This window comes from Rhea pennata, chromosome 9 (genome assembly GCF_028389875.1).
Source record: "Rhea pennata isolate bPtePen1 chromosome 9, bPtePen1.pri, whole genome shotgun sequence".
Classification (NCBI taxonomy): Eukaryota; Metazoa; Chordata; class Aves; order Rheiformes; family Rheidae; genus Rhea; species Rhea pennata.
Genome location: NC_084671.1, coordinates 2,812,195 through 2,836,695, shown reverse-complemented (window position 1 = coordinate 2,836,695; position 24,501 = coordinate 2,812,195). Strand labels below are relative to the sequence as shown.

Here is a 24,501-nt window from a genome sequence, read left to right as displayed (position 1 = left end):
AAAGTTGGTGCATTTTAAACTTGTCCCTAGTGGAGAATTTCTTTGGACAAGTTTTATTTATTTTAAAATAAATAAAACTAATAAGTACACACAGTACCTGTGTTTTTAATGTAATGATTTATAAAATGAAAAGTGTATTTTTGTAACTTACGTGAATATGAGGGAAAGTGATACCTGTGGAATAAGTAAAGGCACGCACAAAATATATTCAATTTTTTTTTATTATTTTTAAGGTTTGGGACAGTTATGGGCGTATCTTGTACAGCTCACAGCCACATGAATATCCTATAACATCTGTTGCCTGGGCTATGGATGGGGAATTATTTGCTGTTGGGTCTTTTCATACTTTACGTCTATGTGATAAAACTGGGGTAAGTAACAACTCTGAGAAATAGCAGATGTGGAAATCTATTGATAAAGTAGTAAATATTCCTACAGATATAAGTATATGGACAAGTATTTTTATTGGCAGAAACTAATCTGAACTTCCAGCATCTTTATACTGAGTGCATCTAAGATTGTTTTTGATCTGCTTAGGTGCACTTAGAAATCTTTTTGGGGCTGGGTAAAAATTTTCATAATATTCTGCATTGCAGAATATGTTTTTTAATTTCTTAATTAAAAATACTAAGAGCTTACAAGCACCTCTCATAAGGCAATCATAAAATAGTTTTTAACCATAAAAATCAACGAGGGTATAAAAATAATAAAGAAGAAGATAAAAGAACAATGTCCATAGCAGAAGAAAACATAAGAATGAAAGTCCTTGTGATTTTCTTATTTAGCTTTTTTCACTAATAGTACTTAGAGTTTACAAGCACATCTTATAAGGAGATCACAAAATGTGATTATCAGGCATTAGAAGCAATAAGGTTAAAACAGTAGTAAAAAGGGGATCTAAGAGAACATTCTTATATTTATTTTTTAATGCCAGACAGGACACTGTTTCCAACTAAAGATGTGTTTTAATCTGTGCTTTTCTAACATAGCCATTTGTATATTCATTAACAAAGTGTCCTAAAGGAGATGCCTCTCTTTCTCTCTTCTTTTTTCTTTTCTTACTTGCATCTTTGCTCCAGGTTTATTATTGTTGACCCATTTTTTTTTCACTTGGTCTCCAGCTAAAATTAATGTACTTTCCTCTGCCTTCATTGGTATTCTAAGTACGTTAATACAGGGCACAGATTGACCTGATTATCTCTGTGAATTTCCTGTGGTTCTGCAGCTTTTTGTTCAGACTTGCACTGCATTGAACTTCACTAGATTTGGGACTTCTATTGTCCTGTTTTTATTGTGTTTTTTGCACTCTTGCTCAAGTTGGCAAATCAGCATTTGCAGTGGAGCTTTGGGGCATCTTCAGCACCACATGGTACCACGTGGTTCTCCTTACCATGAACTGGGTCCACACGTATCAAGTATTTTTACATTCATGAAGAATAGCCTTTAAGAATTATATGAGAATAGACATGCAGGTTATTTACAATCTCTGAGGCTTTGTATTTCACTTTCTGTATTGGTTCTGTTTTTGGTAATCCTTGCTGACAAAAGTGACTGTAATCTAGACCTTAAATTTGAAGCAAGGATTGGTCCTGTTTTTTGTATTTAGTACCTTTCCCTCTTGTTTGCTTTGAGAAATTCCTAGAGCTACTTGGTGTGTATGAGTAAAATTTGGTGATGATTATCTTGAAGGAAAACTACTCACTTGCAGTTTGCTTTTAGAAAATACTTATTTTCAGATTTTATTAAAGTTGTTTTATTCTGATTTCTACAATAACTTCTAAAAAATGTTCATGATAAGGATATTTTATTACCTGTGTGTTAGGAACACCTTGGAATTTTCAGAAAAGTTGTTATTAAAGTTAGAGCCTGAGATACCAACTTGTGCAAAAAGAGGATACCCGTTAGTATTGCCACAGGTATAAAAAAATATTGAAGTAAAGATGTTCTTTCCTATCACTTTTTGGTAGAAGACTCAAGAGGAAATATGCTGTAAGAAGTTTTCTTTTACTGCTTCAGACTTCATGCAGAACACACAGGGTGCAAAATTTAAATTCTGTAAACCTTGTTTGTTATGACACATTGCAATTTCCATCATTTAGTGTTTTTCATCATGCAAATTATGTTTTAAAATAAGATATATCTTACGGTTTGGTTTATCTGCCTTTGTATTGTTTGAATTATACATTATTTCTCTCTGCAGAAGAAAGTAGATAAATTGTCTTTCTGCATAAAATCATAAAGATTGTGCAGTCATGCCTCAGATGTTCGAGGACGGGACACAGAGATTATTGGTAACTGGTTAAGTTGCTAGTTTACTGGCGGGGATATCTTTTCCTCTCTTCAGCATCCTTCTGCTTGGGTTACTGTTAGGCACTGAGGGTGAGAGCGTGTCGTTACCTTTACGAGCACAGTGCTGGATCTCCGGGTACCCTTGCTGCTGCCCATACACGTGCCTTTCGGATGGCATCACGACTCCTGTTCCTGGGCAGGGTGGAAAGGCAGGCGTTTCCGTTTCGAGGATATGCCATATTTTTTTACTTAAATCTTAGACCCATCAATAAGAAATAGAGATAAAATTCTTAAGGTATGTATTAACTTAGTTATGAATGATCAGAAAATGCATTCCATCTTGACAAGTGTCTTGCTGTGTTGAATAGACAAAAGCTGATGGTTTTCCTGAGAGAAATATTTCACTCTAAAAGTATTTTAAAATTACATCGTTTAGCATTATATTTTTCCATTATTGTCATTTCAGCTAATATTATTTGGGTAAATATGGAATTATGTGGTAAGTTTTCTTTGAATAATCACTCAAGTACTATAAAGTAGTCTGGTTTGCTTTTGCTTGCTGTAAGTAACATGATGCCTGGTGTTTCACCTGGAGCAGTTGTGACTTTTGTTATCAGGGTTAGAATGTAGGGGAGATTAAAAAAAAAAGAGAGTAACTATGCATTATCTTCAGCAGCTTCTAAACTTGCGTGTAGGAGTTTAATAATAATAAGAGTGTCAAAAATAGAAGAGTGTACAAAAAGATGATGTAATAACAGAAATAAACTACATTTTGAAAACAACTCTGAACTCTGGAAATGTGGAAGGTGTTTATTTATGACAAATAAATCAGCAGTTGTCCTTTCTTAAAGGAACAAATGCAAAACCCATACAGGTTAATTTCTCCAATTGTGATTTTAATTTTTAAAAAAGATTTTATCAAGGGAATTTAATTAGAATGGGAAAATGGAGAGTTAGATATAATAGTGTCCCATCTCACCAGCAACTAAATTTCTATATAAACTGTACTGACTCAAGATTTTGTTTATTAATGTTTAATTGTGTTATCAGATACTACTTAGTTAACTAAGATTTAGTTACATTGATGCTATTCTCAAAAAGGAATTAATTTAAAATATATGCTTTAATTTTTTTCTCTGTTTAATATCATTTAATTTAATTTAAGATGTAATTAAAACAGTAGCCTACACACTGAGCCTTGTCCTTCCATCTGCCCATATGAATATATGAATTATAGAAGCGTTAAGCTATATATATTTCATGTATATTTATACGTAGAGAGAGAGCGCGCTTATTGGCTCAGTGGAACTAAAAAAGCTATTTTTATAAAAAGCAATTTATACTAATATAATTACATCTGCATAGGACTGCATTATGTAACATACAGTGTTTTAAAAAATGAGATTAGCCATTAGTATTTTCTTTTTAAAGCAGCACTTTAAACCATGCCCCCTTCTTCCACAACCATTTTCCATTTCCTTCCTGAACACTAGGATCATCAAGCTATTTTAGCAAACTGTAAGCTGAAATGAATGTGGTCTTACCTAGGTGAGCCCAAAAATTTAAATTGCATTTTGCACTCAGTATAGACTTAAGCTTAAAAGCAGCAATTTGATATTAGACTGATGTAGTGGAAAAGGAAGATTTAAAAGATTCGATTTTTTTTTCTGCTGTCATGTAGCATATAGCATTTGTTTTTGACATCCAGGACCTTTTTTTTTCCTAGCTAGTTATTATGTATTTTAATCTAATTGAAGTATAGTTGAAACTCCAGCTAGCTGAAAACTGGTAATTTTAAAATCAGTATGTAATATTGTGTAGGCTTGTGGACTTTGTTAAAATTTTAATGCAAGTAGGTTTGATTTTTCGTAAAATGAGCAGTTCTTTCACCTGGTTCATTACCCAGCTCTTACAGAACATACACAGTAGCTAGTGCCAGAGGCTTTTGTCTCTTTGGCAGCTGGCAATGGTAATTTATTAAGTTAATCTTCAGAGGTCATGAATTTCATGAAAATTTCTTTCCTGACATTAACCGTAAATACTTACTAAAGAACTAGTTTTGCTAGGATTGAGGGAGAAGGAAGAGTGACTCACATACCACCAGAGTGATGGAGTTTGAAGAGAACCAGACCTGGCTTTTACTGGTCAACACAGACATTTTTATTATGTCTGATGTAATGGAGCTGTACTGGCAAATTGCTCTTCAGGGAGCCATCAGGCGATATACATATCATTAACTCTTCTCTAGCATATGTGTTCAGTTTGGGGACATAATTAAATTAAATTCTGTTAGTGTATTTTTTTTCTCCTGCTCTTTTTTTCCTCCTTGATGCTTTGTTCTGGCAGCTTTACCTTAGAAAACTACAAATATTATAGTAACTTTTAGAACAGTTTAATTTCTTCATTTTAAAAATATCCCTTCCTTTGATAGCATTGTTTTTAAAAGCAATTATATGATTGTCATACAAAATACCAAACAATGTATATTTTATGTTGGAGTTTATTGCCTACTTTTGTGTCCATGATCATAAGCTTATAGAGAGCATTAAGATTAATATTAAAGCATAAATATTAAAAAGTAAAGTTGACTATATTGATTAATAGACTTTAAACTTCCAGGCCTTCTCAGCTTTTTAAAATCTAGTCGTTTGTAAGGAGGGAAATGCTTAAAAGATTCATTTATGTAAGTTATTTCCTGCAGTTCTACATACTTCCCTTGATATTACTGATTGGGTCAAAATATTCACATAGTAGAAGGTGGTAAGAATGACTATTATTCACTAATCTTCCTCCTTTCCCTCTCCACTCCCACATAATATCTTAGAAAATGGACCATATACGTGGGCTCCAAAGACAGGTTGCTTCCTCCATTCTTCGGAGAATTTAAAGAATAATTTTAAAAAATCCTTGAAGTGAAACACTGTGGTCAAATTGATTCTTTTAGAATTATCAACAAAAGCTAGCAAGAATGGGCATCAAATTTATATTTTAATGATGCCAGTGTTTGTGCCTTTGTTTGGGGGAAGCCTTTCATATTTTTTTCTGTTAATAACTGTTTACTCTTAATGGGGATTGATTGCTTTTGTTTACTTTTTTGTTGTTGTTCTTATTTTCCAAACTAATAGTGTTCTTATTTCTTTTTAAACATTTTTCTGGTGATACTCACCTACAGTCTGTTTTTGTAATTAATATATACTTGATTGACTGCTAAATCTTGCCTTTTTATTTACTCAAGATCTTAATTTTAACCTCTATGTTTAGAAAGTATTTAATAATGAAAGCAATTCTCTGTGCATTAGACTGTAAGTTCATCTTTTTAAATGATTACGTACATTCTACACAATTTCTCTTTTATTACAGAATAAATTGAGGCCTTTTTACTAGACTGCTAGCCTTGCATGATTGACTGCTTCTGTGTACCTTGCATTCATATTCCATGGCTTATTCCATGCAATCTCTAATTTTGCTAGAAGTTGTATAAAAATATTTGGGAAATAGTAAAACTTGGGAAATATTGTATATGTGGAAAATAAGGGAAAAGTTCTGCAAGTGAAACAGCTATTTTTTTCACCTTCCATTTAAAAGAAATGGGAGTATGGTGTTATAGTTAAAAGATACTGAGCTCAGTGGTAACAATCTGCTTTTGCACGTCTTCTCAGAAAGATAAGGACTTAGTGCAAGGTGGTTAAAGGATTTTAAAGTTCAGAATTGGTCACTTGTTAAATAGTCAGCAGTGCTTGTCCTTTTTTCCTTTTTTTTTTTATTTTTCTTTATTGACAAATGACAAAGCATCTAAGAGTTCTTAAAGCTACCGTGTAGCAGTATTTACAGAGAATCTTAGAAAATGATGCTTCAAGGGTTTAGTTTTAAAGCAGTGTTTTGCATTCAGGGCAGTAAATTGTAGGACTATAATAAAATTAACATAACTTTATATTAACGTTAGATGTTAGACTATCAGATGATTCTAAATACAAAGTTTGTGTTTTCATAATACTCTGATAGTGCTGAGTTAACTTAAACTGCAGCGCTGCGAAAACCCCAGCAAATCTGTTTTCTATAGAGTTACAATGATCTTTGGTCCCATTACATTTAGTTTTAGTCTTGTTTTGCAGATAGATGCTTTTGGCAGTACTACAGAAATAAAAATAAGTTTTTTTTTTTTTCCTACAGTCTCTATTTCATCTACCTTTATTTTAAGAGTCATTATTCTGAATTCTTTGTACCTCAATAAAAGAAAAATATTACAGATAGGTAGGATTCCCAATGGGTTTTGTTGATATCTGATTCTTTCCAACTTGACATATTTTAAATTTATTAGAATTGGCTAGTGCAACTTCTAGAAGAAAATGAAAACATGTGGAGCATCTATGTGGAGCAATCTATTTAAAGAACTACATCAGTATTTCATTTTTTAAGGTTAAGAATTTATATGGGACAGTTTGTCCTATGTGATTATTGATAAGACATTGGTCTTTGCTCTTCATAGATCTAATAATTATGAGAACGTACTTGAACTTTAGGAGAATTTTAGATGTCCTCTGTCCTTCTAATATACAGCCTATATTCTGTCCTTCTAATATTCAGCATAATGCCTCATTTGGAGGTAGTGACTTTGTCAGTTCTTGATGATTCACATTATTTATTTCACATGATTAATTCACATTAATTATTAGGCTGAAGTCCAACAAATATTTAAGAAGGCTTCTGTAGTTCCGCAATCTTGTGAGAGTTTTTCCTCTTCAGATTATAAATACCTACATTCATATGTAGCACTAGATTTCCTTACCTCTAACAATGCATATTATCTCTTCAACTTATAGAGTCTTTTGTGGATTTCCGTGTGGTTAGAATTGAAAACCTTACTGTAAAATTGTTATTTTTATATCCAGTAAAATACAAATGTGTGTGTGTGTATATGTGTGTGTATGCAGACATATATACGTATGTATTTCCATATGTATTTCCCATGATCTAGTTCTGTATTTGTGTGCATAATTAGGCATTTCTAACTCAACTACATATAGATTTGCTTTGGATAACTGATTTTTATAATTTTGTTAAGATTTGATTTACCTGCCATTATATTGGGAACTGAATAGTCATTTTCTGAAGTGAAGCTTTTGAGCAGTTTGCAGTGAAACGTCAGTTCCTCGCTCAGTAGAACTGCGAGCTGATTGCCAGCTGTAATGGACATTAAGGCTCTATTATATTTTCAGATATCAGATTCCACCTAACTTCTTTGTAGGTAACATTTCTAAGTAACTATCCTTGAGGCTCTTCTTTTGTGATTTTCTATGTCAGTTTTTCAAAGAAGCTTTTAATAGTCCTTTCACATCTAGAAAAAGCAAAATTCTGATTTGTCACAATTCTCCTTCCCTTTGCCAAATTCTCCACGTTTGTGAATCAGCTCCCTGGCTCTTCCAAGGGTTGGGTTTTGTAGGGTGAACCTGCTGGTGTGCTACAGCGCACCAGGTTGGTGGTCCACCAAATGTTAAGGTTCTCCACTTCTCTCTGCACCAATGTGAAGGCCTCTCTGGGGCACAAGGAAAACCAAGCTTCCCATTAAAAAATAGAGCTCCTCAGTTATTAGGAGCTGAAACTTTCCTAAGCGTCAGGCAAGGAACGGAGGCTGGTTATAGCACGCTCACCTGGGTTTGTATTAGTCAGGGCAGTAAGGGACAAGAATGCCTATTTCTCTGCTAGTCCCATTTGCTCTCTGATTGGAAAGGGTTGTAGTGAAGAATACATATTTCTTTTCATAAACAAAGTCCTATTGCTCAAGTCAGCAGTTTAGGTATGCTGGCTGTGTCGATCCTGACACATCATCAGGACGCTTAGCATTCTCAGCTTTTAGTTAAGCTTATGTCAGCCTTCCCCATATGAAATTCCTTGTGCTTGTGAGCAAAGGCCTGCCAGAAATGACTAACCATTCTTTGCATAGCTGCCATCAGGATTATTTTTAAAGTATTTTTATCACTTCAAAAAGCACTCTTTCTTCACTATCTTTTTCAGAGTATTTATGCTAAGATATTATGTGGATAATTAATTTATGGCATTTGATCTAGAAATCATTGCTATCTGGATCCTTCATAGTTGGGTCTTGGAGCTATCAGTAATATACATGTGAATTACTGTCCTCATTCCTAGGACACAGAGTTCTCTGAATTTGTCTATTGAAATCATTTGACCTACATCTCAAGAGCTTACTCAGTGACCATTTATGGAAATGAGACAGTATTCAAAGACTGTGGTGCATCATCGTTTTTACTACATTGTGTAATCAGAAGAGGGAAGCTTGTAGTTATTGCTTTTGTGTATTTATTTAATATCATGAAACTTTTATAACTACTGTTTTGTTTTTGAGATAGTTACTGTATTCAATACAGAATTAAATATGAAACAGGAAAAGGATAAGCCAAATACTAATACCAAAGTATTGCAGCACTGCAGTTAATATTGAAACAATTAGTCGTATTTATATTCTGAATTTTTAACTCAGTATATCTAGGAGATGCATGACAACTATTTCAATTCTAAAAAATTGTTCCTATCTTGCTAATGGAAAACCAAGTGATTTTTATTTAGTATAGTGTTTTTACATGTGAAGAGTGTACCAGACATCTTCAGGGAGTACAAAATCGTTGGAGTGGTCTGAATGATATTGAGAGCTTTTAGAAATAAACAGGAGGTACAGCTTTATGACTGCTTTGCAATTTAAAAAAATATTGTTTTTAATCTGGAAGTATTTTAGTAAGTACTTGAAATAAATGAAAACTAAACTTTTGATTAAAAAACATAATTGTTGAAATACATTCTACCTTTGAGAGAGGATACATCTGCTGTGCGTAAAAGAGTAATGCCAAAGCCATTTTCCTTAGGCTCCTTGAACTGGTTCTTTATAGATGGCTTGATGCCCCTTTATTGGTCATTCTAACTTCTGGGTAGATTCTTGATCTAAGATAAATGACCTTAGAAAGGACTTAGGTCTACTTGGGACTATCCTAATATCCAGCTTTGAAGTAGTGCTTCTCCAAACTGTTCTCAGATGGATCACATCCGGCCAGCTGTGAAAAACATCTCAGATTTAGGACAGTTAGAGTTTTCTGTGAGTGTGCTTGGTGCAATCATTTGTCCTACGACTCAAGAACTTACTCACTTGCCATATATGGATGCCAGACAGAAGTTAAAGATTATACTCTTGATTACGATGGAGTGTCTCATACGGAATTCATTCTGTTGAAGCAGAAGAGTAGGCTATGGACTTTTCCCAAAAAATTGCAATTAGCTTCCCCAACTGCAAATCATAGGCAGTGAATGGCATGTCTGTGAGCTGAGAGCGCTGGAAACCAAAGCCTTGTAACTGAGTCCTTGAGACGGGAAATTCAGCCAATGCTGACATTCTGGCTTTCGTTCACCCTCGTGCACAGGCAGTAAAAGAGCCTTAACTCAGTAGGTGATCTTGTACAGTATTCTGCAAAGCATTAGCACGACTGGGAGGTTGAATTTCATCCCATTGTGTTTCCTTGCTGTTGAACATTTAAGTCAGACACCTTTATTTTAATGTAATTTTTGTGATTTCATTTAATATAAATCATATGAAGACTGTGAGTATGTGAAGAACTGAGTATTTCATGGGCTTTGTGTGCACTGCAAAAGAAATCAGAATATGAAATATGTTAGAAACATTAGGTGAGTATTTTCTTCCAACTGTTTCTCCTTTAGTATAATATCATGTATCCGAAAGCCATTAGAGTCGAAAGTCTACATTTAACTTCAATCACATGTCTTTTCTTAGTGATTTGATTCTTCTGAAGACTTCAGATATATTTGGCTAAATCTTTAAAGAAATATGCAGTAAATTTTTCAATTGTTCAAAGATTTTTTTTTAATATTCTAGTACACAATTTTGAAGAGGCTATAGTTGAGATTTGCTTTTCATTTTAAAACCTTGATAAAAAGACTATTAAAAAGGTAATTTTGTGATCCATTATCAGGTTCTCAGATTTGCGGTGATTTGTACAAACTGTATTTGTGAGATGCAAGAAATGAAAAAACAAGTGTCTTGGTCTGAAAATTTTTCTATTTTTTGAAATAAAGCATTAAGAGCAACCAGCTAAACTTTAGAGGGATCTCATACATAAAGCTTGGGGAATTTAAGAATTAATTTCTTCACTGGAGAAAATTTGAATAATGAAAAGGAACAAAGTTAAGCTTAGGCTATTTGTATATTTTATATTTCAGAGGGAAATGAGAAGAACTAGATCAGCCTTTAACTCAGGCTGAGAAATAAATAAAAATTGTTACATGTATCTCCTTTTTTTCCTGATGTTATCCATTAAATGTAAGCTTCTCTCCTAACTACATTTGTGCCACAGATCAGAAGGAAAAAAGCAAATGCTGTTTTTAATAAACCTTTTCCTTGTTCTTTATGTTTGGGGCTTTTATTTATTTATTTATTTTTTTTGCAATATTAATAGGATTAAAACATATTGGAAAAGAAAGAGTTATCTGAAAACAGCCTCCATATGTTGACTTGCACTCCATGTACTCCATTCACTCCATTACCATTTCCATTCACTCTGTTACCATTAGCATAACAGAAGCTGCTTGCAAGTCTCATGTTTTGCCTTTCTGCTACCCCCAGTCAGTTGCTTGCCCTGTTAGTAAAGGTAATTTTTATTTCATCTCTCAGGTATTAAACAAACCCTCCATCAACTATAACAGTTATTAGTTATTCCTTGAATTACTCTTTTTTTTTCTTTGTATTTTTACCTGAATATGCAGGACTGTTTAGGCGGCTGATGAGTGGCGGCAGTGATTTGTCACCTTTCCTATTTCACAGAGCGACAAAGGTAGAGGGCTCTCCAGCGGGACGTGATCTGAAGCACTCTGTTACTCTCTCTTCTGTTTGAACTTGAAGGGAGAATGAAAATACAGGTGGTCAAGGGATAAGAAACAAAACGTTTCTTTAAAATGCATGCTCTGCCCCTGCCTCCCTGTTGCAGCTGGCCGGATGCTGGTCTGTGATGCCACACGCGAACGTGCCACCTGCAGCGGGCTGGCAAGCAACGAAAATGTTACTATGCAGCTTATGTGCTGATAAGGCTCCCTTTTTTTGTTGTTTAATAAAGTCTCTTTCAGCAGCTAGTCCACAGTTGGTGAACTATTGTGTAATAGTGCCCGTGGCACTTGGCTGAGATCCGCTAGCTGCTCGGGCAAAGCAGCGTATTTGCTTGTCCCTGCTACATTTTCCACTGTGAGCTTCGTTGCAGGCGAGCGCTTCGGTTTGCAGAACTTTCTGCTATTCCAGTAATTTTGGGTCTCCATTTAAAAAACAACAAACCAAATTGATAACTGTGTTTTTAATAGACACAGATGACGTAAGCCAGTAGTAGAAGATGAAGGAAAATATGTTAGCCGTTAAGGGCTTTTATTTAGAGAACTGGCCTCCGTACCACAGAAACACGCTCTTTAGCCCCAAGTGGGCCTTTCCACTTTGCAAAATCCTGGTAGCAGGCAAGTGTACAGTTCGGTCATCTTGCCTACGCTTCGAATTTCTAGCCGTATAGGAAAGCAAGCACACTGCTTATTTTAATAAAAAGATTCTGAAATACAGGGTTTTGACTTGTGCCCATACCACGTTAGGTTGTGATCTAGCAGATAATGTAAAATAAGCCAAGCGATGTTTGGTTACCTCTTGTTTGGAAGATCTGTAGAGTGCTTTGAGTTTTAGAGCTTGTGTTCTAGACATGTACAGCAGAGTGCCATTACATCCTGAAAAACACTGGGCAGCTAAATGTTTTGCCTTAGAAAAGATCTGTGAAATCACTTACATTTATTTCTTGTGCTTAATGGAAAAGCCTGTGGTATCTTTGCATCGTACTCCTGTTTTTCAAAACTTAGTTAGCTACATTCTAGCTATTTTTTTTCCATAACAAGAGGTTAATTCTGTGTTCTAAACTAGTTAAAGAGTTTATTGTGTCCTATTCTATCCAGATATGTGATTGTATTTCACTGAATATTGATGCTCTAGGAATATGTAATGCCTTTAGTCTGCTTGTGGAATTGAGAGGAATGGGACTTTGAACAAAGTTCTTACAACAATGTGAGCTGTTAATTTTACTATTTTTAAATTAAGAATGATTTTTTAATTAAAAATCAAATACTACAGAAGAATTACTCAAATAGGTGAAGATTGGCACAGCTGATCAAATAGTATATTTTCTGAAGAGTGTAATATCAGATATTTCAGGCTTTTCAAAACAGAGCTGAATCAAAAACAATTGTAGGTGTTTGTAAAGTAATCTAGGTAGAAGAGGAAAAGTACTAATTGTTGTCAATAATTGATACTGTATGTTATCATTTTCTAAACTTTCTAAGGTCTGTGTCCTATTAAGGAAGACAAAGGCAACCGTCTTTTTCTTTGCTGTGTTATTTAAAGCACCTTAAATTAGAGTACATTCTGTGGGCCTTTGAAATGATAATTTTTCTCATTTGTTGTATATTTTGAGCCATCAGGCAGTTCTCAAAGTACGCAAAGGTTTACCCCAGACCTCTGAATTAGTCTGAAATGAACGAGAAACTTGGAGCTTTTGCTTCTGGTTCTCTCTAAAGTTCGGCCAGACATCACTACTTTGGTTATAGTAGAGCAGTGGGTTTTGGGGGGGCCTTAGAGGAGGGGGAGCGGGTTGACTGAGATTTTTGCAAGTGTAGCAACTTGGAATTTTACTGTGTCCTGCTTCTGTAAAATAACTGTAACAGAGATCATAGAAAAAGGGAGACAAGGTACCTAGGATCCTCTGTGAGTTAGGATCAGAACACTGTAAAAGCATTGCTTTCAGGCTTTTTCTTAATCCACCCATGTTCCTTTTGTAGGAAGCAGGGAGAGATGCACCACAGGAGCTTTGCAATTCTCCCTAGATCATGAGGGTCTTCCTTACACTGACTCATTTTGCCAGGGCCTTGCTATTACTGAATGTAGGAACTGCTGTCACTGCAGCATAAACTGACTGCATCATACAGTCATAGCTTACTGTACCGATGTAGCCAATTTATTAATTTTCTGAGTATATTCATGTAATTTTTATAAAGTGATTGTCTAGATTTATAAATGATTAGGTACATTTTTAATATACTGTGACTAGATAAAACTTATCTAATGCATTTCAGGGCATTGTGACATTTTTCATTTCTGTTGTATCAGAAGTTTTGGTTTTGTATTCCTGCTTTTCAAGTAATCTGACTTAAGAAACCTAATCTCTTTGGTTTGCTTGTTTAAATTATAGTAAAAAATCATTTCATTGATAAATCTCGTTAAAATTATGAATAACACTGTAAGTCTATTTATTACAATAAATCATTTCCATGAAGTATGATAAAATTTTAAGTGTTCTTTTCTCTTTTTCTGCAAGTGGTCTTATGCTTTAGAGAAACCAAACACTGGCAGTATATTTAATATTGCTTGGTCTATTGATGGAACTCAACTAGCTGGAGCATGTGGAAATGGACATGTCATTTTTGCCCATGTTGTGGAGCAACGCTGGGAGTGGAAGAACTTTGAAATAACATTAATTAAGAGGAGAACCATGGAGGTAATCTTCACAGTTCGAAACTGTGCATTCTGATTAGTAACTTTCTAAGGGTTTTTTTTAATACACAATTTGAATTTGTTATCCTAAAATAATGAATAAGGGTATCTTTTTCATGTATATGTAATAGGACCATAGAATGATCAGAGGGAGAAAGTAGTGTAAATAATTATCAGTTGTACAAGAGATCAGATGTGTGTAAATAAGACTATACTAGCAGATGAAGTAGAATTATGTAGCTCAGAAGTACCTTATCCTCCAGAATAATGCAAAGGTCATTGAATAGTATGTGAAATTAACTGTGTAGGTCTTGTAAGAACAGGACAGAGACAGAATTTTAGGTATAATGAAAGTATTTATGCAGAAAACAATATGAATGCATTGAGCAAAACCAAAGAATCATGTTACCTAAATTGTATTACAATAACTGTCAACAAAGATGAAGCTGTGCGCATATAAACAAGTGTAGACAGTATGCAGGAGTGTTTTGTTTTTTTTTTTTTTAATCTTACTTGCGCTCATGAGTTGTTGGTGGCATTGATGCAGTTTGTAATGACTACTACTTCGGTAAGGTTTACTATGTGTCTGCTGTTACTGAAGCTATGATGAATGTTGCTGTCTTACTGCATTTCAACATAAGTTTGGTTGCTGATGGTGACCATAAAGCTGTTTCAGTCAATAGGGTCCTTGAATGAAGACTTAGTAGATGAAATGCTTGGGAAATAAAGCATTCGAACAGCTGTAGTCAAACTAAGTATCTACACTGAGGACACCAAGAATAAAACACAAAATGAGAGAGGCTTAAGGCTTCTCTTGCACTTTTACAGGTACCTACTTAGTGCTTCCATCTCTTAAAAACTCAGCAATATGCATTGACCTGAGTGGGAGGTGCCAAGTCTCTGTACTGTGAGAAATGAGGCAGGCCCCTACAGTGGTTTCTGGAGCTTACGTTTAGGATCCTTCATTTGAAAATCTTGGCCTGACTCCACATGTAGGTTACCAAATATCTGGGAATTAATACAAAAATATGAATTTTTACCTTCTAATTTGTCCTCTGTGTTCCCAGACACTGACTCATAACATTCATTTTGTGAACAGTGGGATAATACAAGATTTCCATTCTTATAAACTTTCCCAATTACACATAGCGTATTAGAGACCAGGCCAGTACTATCAATATTGAAGTCAAGTTCCTGAATTCCTAATTAGACGCTTACATTTTTTTTTGGTCTTGGTTCTTTAATGTTTAATATGTAATTGGGAAAAGTTGTAACAACAGAAATGCAGTATTACAACTCAATCCGGTGGGTGGGATAATATGAGTCAGTGTCTGGGAACACAGAAGACAAATTAGCAGGTAAAAATTCATATTTCTTCTTTCATTCCCAGACATCGACTCGTAACAGATGGGCTCTGTTAGTAATCTCCAAGGAGTCTGAATATGCAAACAACTGAGGAAGTATAACTAACTATGAGTCTGGATTAACGTTTTATTTCATTATTTTATAGTCATTTATTTTATTTGTATGTATTTTTATTATTTGTATGTAGGTTTTCGTGTAGGAAAACATTGCTCACAAAAGATTTATAGTTGCGTTGATTTTCACCCGGTATGGCAACAGCAAAATTAATTGTGGATTTGTTGCTGTGGTAGACACAGCAATTAATATGTCTATGGAAATGGTTTCTAGACTTTCATAATAATACTCAGTCTTTGTTTACAAAAAATAAAAGAATGGAAGAAATCAAAGAGAAGTTACCGTCAGAATAGTGACATGTTAAAAAAAAATTGTCATAAAAGATTTCAGCTGCCTAGAATCTGTGGGCTCAGAAATTTCTGATTAGAAACAAACTGTTGTTTTAATGAAAAATAATTTGAGCTGATTTTCACAGAAATGGCAAAGGCATAGCCTGCTTACATAGGCCAACTCTACTAAATTTCACTTATTCCAGTGTGTGGTAGCATTAAAATATATACCAGAGATATTTAACATCTAGACAACATATGTGTGCCCTAATCTTGGATATAGTTCAATTGCTTTGATGGGATCAATGGAAGATTACATTTTGAATGTTTAAATAATCTGCATCTGAACACTGAGTCTTAAAATGGGAACTTTCAGACATCCTTGATCATATTTGATTTTATCAACCTCATGTGTAATATTGTGCTTATACCTGATATATTCCAGTTAAGCATTATTTATTCGTTTCACTTCCAGATGATGAACTTCCAGCTCTTGAGTAATTTTTATTTTCATCTCTTAACCTTGAGCATTACTGCTGTTGTGGTGGCTTTAGTCCATTTGTTTTTAATAATTGACTCTTGCACTATTTTAGGTGAGATTATGCTTTTGAATTTTAATTAAAACATCCATTCAGGAAGATGGACCGTTTTACAAGTTGGCTGTTTAAACACAAAGCAGACTAGCAAATAAAAATATTTAATGCAAAATTATTTCAAAAGCATATTCAATGTTTATTCAGATTTTATAGAACCTATGAATTAGGTTTTCAGCATAGCTGTGAAAGTGCCTGATTCTATGTAGGTATGTTCTTGTGCTAATAGCATAGTAGAATCAGCATGTGTTTATAATAAGAATATGATATTTCACTGGTTTGTTTACATTTCAGTTACTGTCATTTTATTCAACTAAAAATTTTTCTTAATTAGGTGCGCAATGTAATTAACGATGCAGTAGATTTATTGGAATTCCGTGACAGGGTTATTAAGGCCTCTTTGAACTACGGGCATTTGGTTGTTTCAACTTCTCTTCAGTGTTATGTGTTTTCGTAAGTAATACAAATTCATGAAGCTTTTTTAAATTTTGAATTCAGGTAACTGTCATAAGTTAGTAGCAGAAACTTTTATTTGAAGTACAGTGGCGTTTATATGCTATTTGTTTTTGACACCAATTGAAATATTCTGTGGAACCTAGCGTAATATACAACAAAATACATTTGAGTAAAGTTGCCCTCCCCATCATTATTTCTTCCAAGTTCTTCAGCTTTTTGCTGGTGCCATTGTTGCCTATTCATCTTGCTATGAAGATTTTGCAAGCTTTTTTTTTCAGGTAGAGGCAGCAATAATATGGTGGCTGGATGGCAGTGTGTTTGTTCCCATTAGGTGGCTCCATCCAGGGGACTTCTGACATGCCATTATTTTGAAATAGAATAGGATTAATTCAATCCTACATCATGTTTTAAGAACATGATACTCTGTCTTAATTGCTAAAGTTACTTAGCGATTCAGTGGACTAATGTTGAACCATAATCCAGGCCATAGTCAGGTATGCAAGAGATCTCTATCCTATCTCCATATCATTGCAAAAAAGTTGAACTGCTATTCAGAACTATTTAAAGATGTGTTTGTTTCATATAAATGTGATGTTGATGGTTACTCGGGTATCTGGATCAGCTACTGCTAAGGTGAAGGAATGAAAAAATAAAGGCAGAGCAGAAGAGTTACTGGATCATACTGCATGATTGTCCATGTTACTTGGCTACCTAAATGCTGTTTTCCCTTCAAAAATCTCCCTTTATAGGAATGTTAAATAATTAAAATGTGTATGCTTTACTTAGCAAATTCAGCTTTGTATTTGCAGTGATATATGAAGATTAGCAATTTTAATGGATGATGAACTTACTTCTTTTGTAGTACGAAGAACTGGAATACACCAATTATCTTTGACCTGAAGGAAGGAACAGTTAGTTTAATTCTACAGGCGGAAAGGTAGCTCACTTACTGTAATGCTATTAGATTTTTTTCTTAAAATGTACAGAATTTCAGTATTTGTAAGCAGCATGTGAAGGCTTAGCTGATAAAATGAACAGACCATTTGCCATACAGTATCTATGATAAGGTGGCAGTAATGAATATTTTCATATATTACATGTACATGTTTGGACTCTTATTTATGGTAGAGAGTAGGTCTTCTGACATTAGACTAATATGTGGTTTTTCATGTTTTATATTGTTAAAGTGGAGTATATTTTATAGAAATAATATTTGGTCTCTGATTTTTATTTTGTGAGTAATACCAAATAAATATGTAAGAAAAATGAAACTATTTTTATGTTTATGTATGCAAGAACAGACTATTTTTCTCAATGTAAGATTTTTTTCAGCAGTACGTCCTGAGAAATCACTTGTCACGCAAACCTTTGTAGAGGGAGAATCTTTTAAAGAGCTAAGAGTAGAAGCAGAGTCAAAAATCTTGAGTTCTGATTTTAGTCTTAATTCTCTTAGACAATTATCCCTGGGCAACTGTTTTCAGCATAACACAGCATAGTGCTCACAGCATTTGATGTCAGCGACAGTAACACCGTATGCAATAGTTGGGGGCTTAACAATTGGCTTTTTGTTCATGGTTGTGGTTTACACTTGTGAACTATAGATGTTACTTACCAGTCACTGCTATGCATTATTTGTATTCTGCATAAAAGTTTGAAATGTGTTCCTGCAAATAAGTTATTTTTATTGAAGACCTGCATCTTAATATATGGGGATCAATTAATTAAAAGAAGCATCTTCTATCTACTTCAAATTATAATCCAATCATACCAAAGAAGGAGATACAGGTAATAATACTATCTCAAAGGTAGCTGTAAGCATTTAAGTTGTCTTGTATATACACACAGTATAAAATGAATGGTCAGAGTTCTCCTGTGGAGTGGTGTGTCTGGAATACTATGTGCAAGCCATATGCAATATCATCACAGGTTGTAAGATTTAAATCTTGTAATAGCTGTTAAGGAAAAGTAACTTGAAAATCATAGTGATTACAGATAATAAATATTTTTTAGAGTGAAAAAAGATAACATCCACATGAAAATTGAAATCATCCATGTAGAGCTTTGAGAATATCAACTTTGAAATGTAAGGTTTAGAAATTACGTAATTTAACTAGAAAACAGTTGCAGGACGTGCAGAATATTGGATAATTACCTTCAAATTGTTGAAACTGTCATCATTCTTTTCTGTACTGTTAAATGATTTGCATCTTTGTTGGTTTTTGTAGGCATTTTCTTCTTACAGATGGTGGAGGGCTTTATTTATATTCCTATGAAGGAAGATTAATTTCCTCTCCAAAATTCCCAGGAATGAGAACAGATGTTTTAAATGCCCAGACAGTATCTCTGAGTAATGATACTCTAGCAATAAAAGACAAAGCTGATGCAAAGGGTATGTTCTCAGTTCTAATACTTTTGTGTTTGTTAATAATTCGTTATGAGGTTTTCAACATTAGAGTTTGTTTTTTGTGCTTAGCATAGTTAGGGTGAAAAGAAAGCGTGAAGCAGAAATAATGCTTTATTTATGATATAAAGATTACATTTATTCTAAAAATGACTTTAAATTATGAGTTTTGCTTAACTTTGATTTAAAAAACTTGAAAGAATAGTATATGTCTGACCTTCCAATTGCATGTGTAATACACTGGAGAACCACTGAGCATATACAAAAAATACTTGAAGTGTAGGTTTTCTCTCTTACATCTGATTCTCTAAAGAAGTGCCTCAGAAACTTCTCTTTTTCTGTTTGACTGTTGCTCTTAGAAGTCTCTGGTACATCAACTGTGATTAATTTTAGTTCTCAGATTTTTTTAAAAGGTTTTTTGGGGTTTTGTCTCTTTACAGCATGTAAGTTTTATATACAGCTATTGTGACCACAGTCATGAGCTATGATGTCCTTTCTCACTGTAGTGGTCCTGAAGACTCTCTACAGTTTTCTGTTTTGACACCAAAATGCTGTAATTTTAAAATAAAACATAACCAAGTTTCCTTCAGGTAAATTTTTGCATTAATGAGGAGTACAGGAATATTTTCAGTTAACTTTTCTCCGTCTTTTGTTCTGTCTCTTGAAGAACATGTGCAGTTTGCCTGTGCAACAATTTAAGTACAAGTTAAGTGCCTGCTGGAGAAGTGCATCACTGAAAGAGTCATGGCACACTGACTCCTGGCCTCAGAACTGTGTCATTTATAGGCCACATAAATATTACAGTACACTGCTGCTATGTTACCTATAGCTATATCCTACTGTGATATGGCCAGTAAGAGGATGACCAGTGGGAGCTGTTGTTACCTTGGAATGAAACAGTGGAAACTTCCTGCCAGTAGTTCCAACTGACAGTAATTCAACCCATTCCAGCAATCTCTTATTCTAGTCTTAATTATAGGCAGTGAGTTAACTCTTTAGTAATGATTGCATGGTGGTTTTCTGAGAGTATAACCTGCAACTTAAATTACTTGAAGATTGAGGGGTGGGGTGGGGGAAACCTGTAATAACCCTTTACTATATTCCTCCCTAAGCAAAAGAAAAATCAGGGGAGACTTTGTTTCACTTCTTTGTTACAAAGCACTTTTTCTGCTCCATACAGCTTCTGTATTAGTCTTTTTTATTGTACATCTTTATCTTTTATATGAGAACAAATGATTTATTTTTCTTTGGATAATTACTTTTAAGAATAATAACATGATGGTGAAGTGCATTTAATTTCTAAGGACATGGGCTTACAGAAAAATTATCCTCAAGACCTCAGACATTAAAAATATCTGAAATAGCTGTTAGTTAAAAGGGATTTTAATTAGTAAAAATATATACATTATTCAGAAGAAAGCAGTGGTTTTCAAAAATTTGTGCATAAGTGAAAAGCTGCATTTTATTTCTGACTTTTCTTTTTCTTTTACTTGGTGTGTGTATGTGTGTGTGTTTATTTAGATGTTACTTAATATGTATAAAACAGAGACTCTATTGTGTTGCTCTGTTGACACCTTTGATGCAGTTACAGTAAAAACAATAGAAGTGCTTTATATCAATTGAGATTATATAGATGATTTATCCATAAATATTGTCTGTTGTCTATATGTACAAGTATCTAAGATTTTGAGGATAAGCTAACTGTATTGCCCCATTCCCCTGCCCACTTTTCTGAGCAAGACCAAAGAGCATCTCCATCCTCTAACCGTTCCTATTAGTGTCTTGAAAGTCTTGTCAGCCGATTCTGCGTATGGGCCAATCTTCCTCAAAATTGTAATCTACAGAACCTGGGTTCCTGGCTCTGTTTTCAAAGCAAGCTCTCTAAAGGATGCTGTTGATAGGAGCTTCCATCAGGGTAATGGGTAGAAGTGGCATTCTTCTTCTTCCTTCTTTTTCTTTTCTTTTCTTTTTTTTTTTTCCCCTTTTTTAGAAACAAATCCCACTAGCAGAGATGAAGGGCCTTATAAGCCAGCGTATGGGAAAGCAGTTTCTTGGCACAGGAAGCTGTGGCTTTTCTAGGCCTATTTATTCTTCTAGATTCGCCCTAGTGGAAGCATTTTTCCTTTTCCCCTATTTGGAGGACAGGTCTGTTTTTCATAATGCAGTGCATTATAGAAGCATCTCAGGTTGCTCAGTTAAATGCAAGAAGCAGTTTACATATGGTAGCATGGAGCTCTCTGCAAGCTCACATACCCTAAAACAGAGCAAAAAGCATAACTTGCTGTGCTGCAATGTAATTACTTGAATCTTCTTTCAGTAGTCCAGAACAAACACTAGCATCTTTGTGCTTAGTCCTTCCACATTCTCTGATGAAACTGGAAGAAGAAGGAGGATCCAGTTCCAAAAAGACTTGCAAGGAGTTTTTGCATGACAATAAAATTTTATGTTAAAAGACAAATATTAGCCATTTCCTTTCTCTGGATATTTTTAAGTGAGAGAATAACCTTTGTTTATATTTTTGATTTATACATCCATTTTTTAGGTTCTAGGAGATTGTAAAGGGATAATGAAGTTTTCCAGATTAAAAAAAAAAAAATCTTTACTAAAATACTGTAAAAAGTGTTGTAGATTAAGGTGTTAATGAAGAGTTCATGAATTTTACTTGTCAATTAGATATGATAGTTTTCTTTAAAAACCTCTTAATCTCTCTTTCTGTAGCTATTATAGCAGCAGTAAAATCGGTTTGTGTAGCAAGATCAAAATAAATTTCTTGTAGGGAGCCATGCATAGAAGTGAGAAAAATACCACTTCTCAGGAACAACTAATTTTCCTGTGTATATTTAACCAGCTGCCGAAAGCAGCACTTGTGCAAAACTCTTTCCCCTCTTCTGCAAACTCAGCCAGTGCTTTCTGAACACCTGCTCTTAGGGTTTTTTCTTCTGCCTGCATAACCATTGACCTCCAACCAACATCCTGTGTCATATTGAAAGAAACACACAGCAGTAACATTTTAACATCGCCATCCTTTGGAATGGAAGTGTATATACCTCTGATACTTTATACCTGCAGGCGTTGTGTTGCAGTTTCAGGTGGGATAGGTTATCTCAAGCACCTGAAATGTTTCTGTCACTTATATGATTTCCCTGAACTAAGGCTGAATCTTGTGCCTTATATTACGGTTGATGTTCATAATAATGTTACTGTTTTCACTAAGTTTGAGTAGTCTGGCTAGTCAGGCATCTGTTTGAATGTGTGTGTACATTCACAGACAATATATGTAGTATTATGGGTAGTTTGTGAACAGATGTGTGTGCTTGTGCATGTAGACATACCCCCCCCCCACACACACACACAGGAAATTTCCTTTTAGGAAGGATTCAACTACTAGTCTCCATCGGATATCCCAGAAATAAAGATGAGGTAGGTTTTTTTGAATGAATTATTATGATATGCACAAACTCTAAACTGTCCTGGGATAAAATATGGCTAAAGACCACTGCATTAAGAATTTCAGTTTTCACCCCATTATCTTTGGCCTACAGAGATTCTGGAAGAAGAAAATCTCTTAGCAAAAATCCAAAGATGTGTAAAAATGTTGATTTAGGAAGGTATGACATATTGAAAAGCCATTTTTTGTGTCCAGGTATATAATCCTGCCTGAAACAAATTGGAAAATGCTTCTGAAGAGTGTTTTACTCAATAGCTCAAAGGACATCTTTCTATATATCTGAGGCTAATTCATCAGGAAAATGTATCAGTCAGTGGTATCACTTCCGCAACTTTCATACTTATCAAAGTTATGGGCTGAGATTGATTAAATAAATCAGATGGCCCTGATAATGTAAATATATCCAGAGTGCGGGGTACAAACCCATCTACCTGCATCAGGTAGAAATGGGTGTAATTTCTGTAAAAAGTTCATTGAGCTGTGATAGGAAGTAAAATGCTGGTTTTCTTGCTTCAGAATTAGTCCATAATATGATATTTCAGTGGCTACATGTCTTCCAAAACCATTGATGTTTAAGAATTCTCACAGAATACTCAGATTTCAAAATGAGAGTGTTCCTATGCTCAGCAGGCTATGGTGGTAACATTTTAACATTTTAAAATTCTTGTTTGACCAGAATATCAAAGTCACTGATAAATCAAGCATGTGGTAATAAGTATCTACACATTATACCCTGTAAATGAGTGGGACTACTTGTAAAATCTATGAAGAAACATTAATTAATAAACCATATAACATTTTTTCTTCAGTTATCTACATATTTGAAGCTTTATCTGGAAAACCACTGGGTGATGGAAAGCCTCTAACCCATGCGGTAAGATGAAGGTTATAGTGCCTCTTTCTGATTATATTTTGAAAGTAATAATCAGTAACGAAAAGCTATTAAAGGCTATATCAAAATCTTGATACAGAACAGTTTGATGAATCTAGTTGATTCTTATAACAATAATTAGATTCTATATGCAGTGTTGATATACAAAAGGTTGTACTATATATTGTTTTTGGTTACTGACATGGATATCCCATGCACATAAGAGTTTGAAACTACAGGTGAGTGGTTGTGTTATGCAGTAAAACTGATGAATTCGGTTCCTTTGTGTGTACTTCAAAGCAGATTTTATTAGCTCAGGTCCCTCTAACACTGAAGAAAAGACAGTGCATGAACACAGGTCAGTCTTTAATGGAGTTTTTACTGTTTTTCCTTCAAAATGATTGCATGAACTGTATTTTACCTTTCTTCACTCTTCTGGTATATAAGAAAGGACTTAAGGTAATAAAGCAAGATCAGGCAGCTTCTTTGGGGATAACAAGTGCATTAACAATCCTACTTTTAAAGAGTTTGTCTTGGTTTTAGTAAGGCATTCATTTGTTTGAATATCACATGCTTTCTCTAATACAGATCTTCAGCATAAAAATGAGGTATTTTCTTTCTCATTTTTAGACAGAAATTGTGGAGATTGCTTTGGATCAGAAGGGACTCACAAGTGAAAGAAAGATAGTTTTTATTGATAAGAATAGAGATCTTCACATTACTTCAGTTAAAAGGTTTGGAAAAGAACAGAAGATTGTCAAAATAGGTAAGAAAAATTTTTTAAAAACATTAAACTGTATGCTAGCAGAAGGATACCTTTTCATCCAGCACAAGAGACAAAATTTAGTTTTTTAATTAGTGGTGAAATTGGACTTGTCAAAACACTCTGAATAGTCCTGTGGCTTCCTTAAGATAGTGATGGAAACAATTTTAGTATGTTTTATCTAAATTCTGGTAATTTTATGTCATTACTAGTAAAACAGTTGTTCACATTCAAGCACTTACTGTTATATTTCAGAGTAAGCAATAAAGACAATACCGGAGAAGCTTGTATTCCTCAGAATTATTCAGGCCGTTTGAATATAGAATCTTTCAGAATTTTTCTTGA

The 24,501-nt window shown here is 34.3% G+C and overlaps 1 protein-coding gene across 4 annotated transcripts in view; it reads left to right on the top strand.

Moving 5' to 3' along the window:
* The window catches only part of IFT80 (intraflagellar transport 80), a 62,686-nt gene that overhangs the window by 27,325 nt on the left and 10,860 nt on the right, over positions 1-24,501 (top strand). For all 4 annotated transcript variants that reach the window (XM_062582520.1, XM_062582519.1, XM_062582521.1 and 1 more), the window contains 7 exons: positions 234-371; positions 13,701-13,880; positions 16,552-16,670; positions 17,536-17,610; positions 18,899-19,062; positions 23,332-23,396; positions 24,024-24,159. In XM_062582520.1, coding sequence (XP_062438504.1) covers positions 234-371; positions 13,701-13,880; positions 16,552-16,670; positions 17,536-17,610; positions 18,899-19,062; positions 23,332-23,396; positions 24,024-24,159 — 877 coding nt within the window. The remainder of the gene's footprint in view (positions 1-233; positions 372-13,700; positions 13,881-16,551; positions 16,671-17,535; positions 17,611-18,898; positions 19,063-23,331; positions 23,397-24,023; positions 24,160-24,501) is intronic.